An 8,802-nucleotide genomic window follows, 5' to 3' on the forward strand; every position below is an offset into this window, starting at 1 on the left:
GGAGATCAGAGCTCAAATAATAAACTTCATGCAAGGAGCTGATGAGACTTTTCATGAGTCTTGGGAGAGATTTCAAGTGCTCCTCCGTCAATTCCCGCAGCATCACAACAGTATGAGCTGCAGAAGCAGGTGGCAGTCCGTCAACGAGCTTAAGGATATTTTCAAGACCCTAGCTGAGAGCTCACAACAGAAATCAGTTCGTGGAAGGAAGGCTGAGGCCAGTGTAGTGGCTCCCCAGTATGAGCTGCAGAAGCAGGTGGCAGAAATTATGAAAGAGATGCAGCAGTTGAAGATGAGTACGGTGGAACCACCTCGCACCCGTGAGCCTAATATCGAGAGTTGTGGCATATGCGGCGAGTTTGGTCATGGAGTTAATGAATGCCACGGGATGGGTGATTACACACCAGAAGGAGAGGACGAGGTTTATGCAGCCCAGGGGTACCAGGGAAGACCGCCATTTGAGCAACGCCCTATGTACAATCAAGGGTAACAAGGCTCAAGTACGGGATGGAGGAGTCAGCAGAACTCAGGATGGAGGAACCAAGCTCCTGGCCAAGGGTCAGGATTCAATTAAAACAACCAGTTCCGCCGGACTCCACAGCAGATGGGCTATCAGAGCCAACAACAATATTACCCACCTCAGCCGTAATACTTTCCTCAGTACCCCCAGCAGTTCTCCATGCCACAAGGGAACTTTCAGCAGCCGCAGCAGTATCAGAATGCTCCCCACCAGTTTCAGAAGCAGGTTCAGCCTCAAAAGTCATCTCTGGAGGATACAATGCAATCTTTCATTGAGATGACCAAGCAAAACATGGAGTTTCAGTCTGCTACTATCAAGCGTCTTGAAACGACTGTTTGTCAACTTTTTGGTACCTTGAACCAGATTCAGCAGCAGCAACAGCCAGGGAAAATTCATGGCCAAGGATTGCAACCCCACCAAGCTCAAGCTGTCACAATCCTTCGTAATGGAAAGTTGGTGGACAACAAGGTGGAGGCCCCTACTAATGAGCGTCCTAAGGAGACCTGTGAGGAGGAGAGTGAGAAGGAGTCGCCCCCACCGAGAGAAGAAGAGAAGAAAGGAGAGCCCAAGGTGAAGCTTCACAAGGCCACCAAGCCTTATAGACCGCCGATTTCTTACCCCAATCGGTTGAGGAATGAAAAGCAAGATCAACAATTCACCGACTTCTACAACATTTTAGCGAAGGTGAATGTCAACTTACGACTTTTGGACGTGATCAGAAATGTCCCGGCCTATGTGAAGTTCTTTAAAGAGTTGGCCTCCAAGAAGAGGAGGTTCGTGGACAACGAGAAGATTTTTGTGTCCGAAGTTGCAAATTCAATCATGCAACAGCCCTTGCCGCCAAAGCAACGTGATCCAGGTAGTTTTGTTATCAATATTACTTTAGGGAATGATAAGGAAGCCTCGAGGATGCTTGATTAGGGGGACGGGATAAATTTAATGCCATACTCCATTTTTAAACAACTAGAGCTAGGCGACTTAAAACCCACTCGAATGTGCTTGCAACTAGCAGATAGATCAGTGAGGTATCCTCGTAGGGTTATTGGGGATATTCTTGTTAGAGTGGGTGGTTTGATCGTGCCTGTGGATTTTGTTGTGCTAGAAATAGGAGAAGTGCATGAGAATGGCAAGGAGTATACCTTATTGCTAGGAAGACCATTCATGGCCACTACTAGCACGTTAATTGATGTTAAAAATAGAACCATAAAAATGACCGTGTTAGGAGAATCTGTGTCCTTTTCCGTGCACCATAGTCGTGCCATGCCATCATCTTCTCTTACTAATGAATGTTCTTACATAAATGTTATTGATGGCCTTGCCGAAATGGTTTTTATGCAGGAGCAAGAGATGGTAGAGGTTTTTGCAGGATTGGCGGACATGGAGGAGTTTGCTCAAGAAGCCGAGGAAAGAGAGAGAGAACGAAGGGACAAACTTCCCATTGATAAGCCAGTGGTGCCCGAAGATACCACGAAGGATAAGAAGCCGAAGTTAGAGCTCAAGGAGCTCCCTAAAAACCTCAAGTATGTGTTTTTGGAAGAGGGTGAGGAGAAGCCCGTGATCATTTCCGCTGAACTCACGCCAGGGCAAGAGATGGCGTTGATGGAGGTTTTGAAAAGAAACAAGGCGGCGTTTGGATGGGGGCTTGCCGATATTTGTGGCATTAGCCCCGCCACATGCATGCATAGGATACACCTTGAGACGGGAGCAAGGCCCAAGCGAGATGGCCAACAAAGATTGAACCTCGTTCTTATAGAGGTGGTGCGCAAAGAAATCCTTAAGCTATTGGCGGAGGGGATCATCTAACCCATCGCCGATAGTGAGTCGGTGAGCCCAGTGCATGTCGTGCCCAAGAAAGGAGGGATCACAATCATTCTTAATGACAATAGGGAGTTGGTGCCGACTCGTCCCGTCACGGGTTGGCGCATGTGCATCGACTATAGGAAGTTGAATGATGTCACCAAGAAGGATCATTTTCCTCTTCCTTTTATTGATCAAATGTTAGATCGTCTTGATGGGCATGATTTTTATTGTTTTCTTGATGGCTTGTTAGGATATTATCAAATTGCCATAACCCCTGAGGATCAAGACAAGACGGCTTTCACCACCCATTTTGGGACCTTTGCATGGAAGAGGATGCCTTTTGGACTGTGCAATGCACCTGGGACCTTCCAAAGATGCATGATGTCAATCTTCACGGAAATGATAGGTGAATTTTTGAAAATATTCATGGATGATTTCTCTGTGTTTGGTTGCTCATTTACTGATTGTTTGGCTAAAATTAATTTGGTGTTGGAAAGGTGCATTGAAAATAGCTTAACTTTGAGTTGGGAGAGAGTCATTTCGTGGTAACTAGTGGCATTGTGCTTGGCCACGTGGTCTGGAAAAATGGCATAGAGGTAGATAGGGCTAAGGTTGAGGTGATTGAAAAATTACCTCCACCTATTGATGTGAAGGGAATTCAAAGTTTCATAGGTCATGCTGGATTTTACCGGCATTTCATTAAGAATTTTTCAAAAATTAGCCAACCTCTTTGTCATTTACTTGCTCAATATGTGCCTTTTAATTTTGATGATTCATGCATGCATGCTTTTGAGTTGTTGAAGCTGAAATTGAGCACGGCACCGGTTGTGGTTGCACCCGATTGGTCTTTGCCATTTGAAATTATGTGTGATGCATCAAACTTCGCCGTGGGAGCGGTACTTGGTCAACGTGTTGATAAGATGTTGCGTGTGATTTACTATGCTAGCTTAACTTTGAATAGTGCACAAGTGAATTACACCACCACTGAAAAAGAGTTGCTTGCTGTGGTTTTTGCTTTAGATAAGTTTCGTGCTTACATCATTGGTTCTAAGGTAATTGTCCATATTGATCATGCAACTTTGAGGTATTTGTTGACTAAGTCTCAAGCCAAGCCACGTCTTATCCGATGAATTTTATTGTTACAAGAATTTGATCTTGAGATTAAGGATAGAAAGGGGAGTGAGAACTCTATTGCCGATCATTTGTCTAGACTTGAGCATAACGTGGTAGAGCAGGGTCACGATGTCATTCATGAGTCATTTCCTTTTGAGCATGCATATGAACTTGCCTTTGTGCTTTGGTTTGCTGATATTGTTAATTATCTTGCTTGTGGGTAGTTAAGACCCGATCTAACATTCCAAGAGAGGAAAAGGTTCTTGGCTACTTGTAGGCAATATTATTGGGAAGATCCTTACCTTTTCAAGTTGGGTAAGGACGAGGTGATTAGGAGATGCATTCCGGATGTGGAACACCAACAAGTGTTGAGGCTTTGCCATGATGCTCATTGTGGTGGGCATTTTGGTGGACAAAAGATGGCTCACAAGGTCCTCCAATCCGGTTTGTTTTGGCCAAGTCTTTTCAAAGATGCTCATAACTTCTATCTTGCGTGTGATCGGTGTCAAAGGGTTGGGAATATTGGGCGCAAGAATGAAATTCCCCTCACTAGCATCCTTGTTGTTGAGATTTTTGATGTGTGCGGCATTGATTTCATGGGCCCATTTCCTTTGTCGCATGGTTTTGAGTATATCTTACTTGCTGTAGATTATGTGTCCAAGTGGGTTGAGGCTGTCCCGACAAGGATATGTGATGCTAACGTCGTCTTGAAGTTTGTGTAGGAGAATATTTTGTGTAGGTTTGGATTTCCCAAGTCCATTATTAGTGATGGAGGAAAGCACTTTTGCAACAAGCTCTTTGACAAGCTCATGAGAAAAAATGGCATCACTCACAAGGTTGCCACACCCTATCATTCACAGACGTCGGGCCAAGCCGAAACGAGTAATCGGCAAATAAAGGGAATCCTCGAGAAAACGGTGCAGCCATCCCGCAAGGATTGGTCTTTGAAGCTCAACGATGCATTGTGGGCGTATCGCACCGCCTTTAAGGGAGTCCTAGGGATGAGCCCTTACCGCCTTGTTTTTGGCAAGGCATGTCATTTGCCGGAGGAGATTGAGCACTGAGCCTATTGGGCTATCAAGGAACTAACTATGACATTGAGACTGCGGGGAAGTATCGAGCCTTGTAAATGGAAGAACTTGATGAGTTGCGCAATGAGGCGTATGACAATGCACGAATCTACAAAGATAAGGTGAAGCGGCTGCACGATAGCCGTATTGTGCCCAAGAATCTCCAACCCGGAATGAAGGTTCTTTTGTTCAACTCAAGGTTGAAACTCTTTTCGGGCAAGCTTAAGTCTCGTTGGGGTGGTCCTTTCATCCTTAGGAAGATCCTCCCTCATGGCGCCGTGGTTTTAAGCAAGGAGAACGCCGATGAGCAATTCACGGTGAATGGGCATAGGGTGAAGCCCTACTTGGAGCATGGTTCTTCTCCTGTTGTAGTGGAGTCCCAAGCACTCCATGATCCGATTTCTTAATTGATTTATCTTGTGTCGAGCTCTCGACCTTAACTAGAGCGCTCTTGTGGGAGGTTTTGAGCTTGGTGGCTCTAAAAGGGGGGATCGAAATGATGAAATTGAGGTTCAACGCAATTTTGACCAAGTTGGGCGCCCAGAGGCGGCCACCGCCGGCCGACGACGACCATCGCCCGCCTGCTCACGTTGCTCGCCGGCTCTTCTGTTGCGAATGGGGTAGTGGGCGCCCCCGTACCACGGCCACCTCCGCCTTGTGGGCGGCCGCTACCTACCTCTGCGGCCCAGCCCACAAAGGCCCTAGCCCGGCCCATTTTTTCCCCTCATATTACAAACCCTATCCCCTTTCCCCCCCACCCCCCTCAGCCGCCTCTCTCTCTTTTTTCCCTCCCTACTCTCTCTGTCACGCCCCAATTCTTGGAAACAAAAACTATAACTGGGGTACGACTAATCATTTAAATGAACATGGGAAAAACCTTGTGAAATCCGAATAGAAGGGATAAGAATCGGGCATCGCCCCTTTAGATGAAGAAAGACAGATATCCAATTGATACAAATCAATCAACAAACATGACAAACTTCAGGATCACAAGTTTAGTTTCATGCTTCAGATAACCAACATTCCTTAATCAAAATACTTGAGAGTCAAAAGTCTAGGCTCAACAAAAGATATCGTTTAGAGTCATAACATAAAGGTCTTAAGTCAAGAAAACGAAAGACAGATAAAGGCTAGTACTACAGTGGAAGTCAAAACACGGAGTTGAACCCTAGCCTCAGCTCTCCCCGTCAACACCAGCCATCAACCTGAAAAATATTTGAAAATATTTGGGCTAAGTACTAATGTACTTAGTGGGCTGCAACTTTTAAAACATTTCACAATTCGTAAGAGCAGTTTATCCAATCATTCTTGACATAACTTAGAAGGTTTTAAAGTAAAGGAACTTCTAAGCATGTTAAAGTATTTCATTTTATTAGCGCGTTGTTGTCACACTCTGTTTAGTTACTCGCTGTGATACCGGATCTTTTAGCCACCGACGTATCGCTTTCTCCCATGACATTTGCCCTGAGGACGTAACTCAGACAAGTTGAATTGACCTCGGAACGCTACCTAGGCAGGCCTTACATGATATATGCTCCGGAACACATTTATCCAAGCACCCTTATAATGCCTCTTACATGAATTAGTGCCCGATGGAGATCAACCCACCGAAACAACTAACAAGTGTACACAATTCTCAAATAACGTGTTAAGCCATAAGAGAACCTCGATCGATCCATGAATTTCGAGCCTTAAACATAACAAAGCGCACAAAAATATTTATTGGATAAACAGTTTGCATTTCATGAACCATTTAGAGCTTAATAACTCAAACATACATTTGGAAAATAAGCCCACCTGTATAGACAATGCATGTCGTTTAATCTTATCTCTGAATCGGAAAAGCAGTGCTAATCCTCACGATTCACGAAGCCTACAAGAAATCTATACTCTTAATAGGTCTCCTGAATCTAATCTTAAGTCAAGGAAAAGTGCTTAACATTCTATGATTCACTTAGTCGGGTTTTTAAAATTTAATGAATAAATAATTGAAAACTAAAATTCTTGAGTTAAGAACACCAACAATACTCTTACTCGTCTTTCTTTTGTGATTGGAATTATAAATAACCAATTAAATCATGATGCAATGCATGACTCATTTCATACTTATGCATATAATAAGTATTTACTTAAAATATGCACAAGCCCAATTAAAAACAAAGGCAGCCCACGGTCTTTAAATAAAATATGGGCTCAATCTGAACAAAATCGCCCTTTCTTCTACACCCAACTTCCTCTCTCTCCTTCACACTCAAAACCCACACCTCACATCGTCTGCGACGTCTTCCTCCTTGGAAACGGCGAGATCACCGCCTCCCCCATTCTCTGCTCTGCTATTCTCTGCTCTGCTCTACCAGCGCTGCTTTGCTCTCCCAGCGCTGCTCTCCCAGTGTTGTTCTCCCAGTTCCCAGCTCTGCTCTCCACTTCTCAGCTCTGCTCTCCCAGTTCCCAGCTCTGCTCTCCACTTCTCAGCTCTGCTCTCCCAGTTCCCAGCTCTGCTCTCCACTTCTCAGCTCTGCTCTCCTAGCTCTGCTCTACTCTCCTCTACTCTGCTCTTCTCTCCTCTACTCTGCTCTCCCATCCCTGCTCTCCCTCCCTGCTCTCCACTTCTCCTCCTTTCTCTCTCAAGACCACCGCCTCTCTTTCCCTCCATAGCTTCCGCCGCCACCGCCTCCCTTTCGGCGACCGCACGGCTGGAAGGCCTGCTGCCCTCTTCTCCCTCTCTCTCCCAGCCCTCGACACACTCACCAACAACAAAAAGGAGAAACATAGCTTTGAAAGTTCTACTTCTTCTATTTTCTTCTTTTCAAAACAGGGTTCAAGACTCCATTTTTATAAAACAAATGCTTCAAATGTATATACATATAGACACAGATTTGTAATGCATACATATATATATATATATATATATGTGTGTGTGTGTGTGTGTGAATGTTATTTAGTTGGAATGCTCATGTGCAAAATCTGTAAATGTTATGAACAAAAGAGTAAACCTTTGAGATTATAGGTTAAAATGTCCGGCTGTTTTTGCAAAATTGATGGGGAGCCTTCTGTTATTTCTGGTCATCTGCTGAAACTCTAAAGCTTGAGATCGGAAATTCCTCACGATGATGGATTTGTGAAATGAGTGAAGGGGAGGCTTGATGAAGGTTTGAGAAATGTCAAAGTAAATTGGCTGCAATAATTTATGGAGAAGTGCTGTGAGGTGAACATAAAAAAATTGGCTTGCTCTGACTGCCAAGGGATGGCAAAGAAAAACTGAATTGAAGTTGTTTGCTATTGGCGTGAATGGGGTAGGTAGGGCGGCTACGGGCGGCTGCTGGGTGGCTATTGGGTGGCAGCTGTGATTGGAGGAATAGTGTAGCTGAATTGTAGAGGTATGGTTGAAGCACAAGCAGCAGCAGCATGGCGTGCTGTACTCGGCAGTGATGGCAAGGTATGTTGGTTTGAGCTCTTGGGCTTTGGTATTTATAAAATATCATTTCAATTAAAACTAAGGCCTAAATAAATATTTGTCAAAGCCCAACACATTCAATTAATTAAAGCCTATCATAAACTTTAATTTAAATCATATATAAATCAATGCTAACATATAAAATAATCTCATATTCATATAATTCGTTTTATGAAATGCACAAAACTCAAAAGACTAAATTTTATAAGAAGCTTTTGAAAAATAGATCTTGTTGGAATAAAAAAATAAATCATTTTTTTTTCTCCGGCGTAAATCATCCTAATCTAAATCAAAAATAAATTCTAAACTTAATATAAGTGGGCGGGGTATTACACTCTCTCTCTACCTTTCCACCATTATCACCTCCACCAACAAGCACCACCACCTTCAACCACCACCACTACCACCCATCACCACCATCCGCCACCGACCACCACCATCCTCTTCCCCACCGCCACCACCATCCTCTTCACCAAAACCTACCTACCCACCATCCCCACCGCCTCCAAACTGCCACCACCCTCCACCACCAATCACCTTCCTGATTCCCCGTCTTCCTCACACCTCCGCGGCCGCAGCCGTCGAGCCATCCACCGCCTGCGTCTCAGCGGCCACCGCCGCCTCCTGCGGCCACCGCCGCCCCTCTACGACTACCGCCCACCTACGGCCACCACCTCCAACCTCCGTCGCCATGTCCCGCCGTCATAAGCATCGAGCCGTCATCGCCTCTAACTCCGACCCCGATGAAGGAGACACCTCTTCTCCCATCCCTCATCCTCCTACACCAAGGAGGACCTCCGACGCCTTTATGGCGCTCCTTTCGCCATCTTTGAAGCATGGGAAGG

At 45.0% G+C, this 8,802-nt stretch overlaps 1 protein-coding gene across 1 annotated transcript; it reads left to right on the forward strand.

Moving 5' to 3' along the window:
• Positions 1–679: 679 nt before the first annotated feature.
• LOC131008028 (uncharacterized) lies at positions 680–1,441 on the forward strand. Its single transcript, XM_057934932.1, has one exon. It carries the CDS (start codon positions 680–682, stop codon positions 1,439–1,441), a length of 762 nt encoding a protein of 253 aa, XP_057790915.1.
• The last annotated feature ends 7,361 nt before the right edge of the window (positions 1,442–8,802 follow it).

This window comes from Salvia miltiorrhiza, chromosome 2, assembly GCF_028751815.1.
Source record: "Salvia miltiorrhiza cultivar Shanhuang (shh) chromosome 2, IMPLAD_Smil_shh, whole genome shotgun sequence".
Lineage (NCBI taxonomy): Eukaryota > Viridiplantae > Streptophyta > Magnoliopsida > Lamiales > Lamiaceae > Salvia > Salvia miltiorrhiza.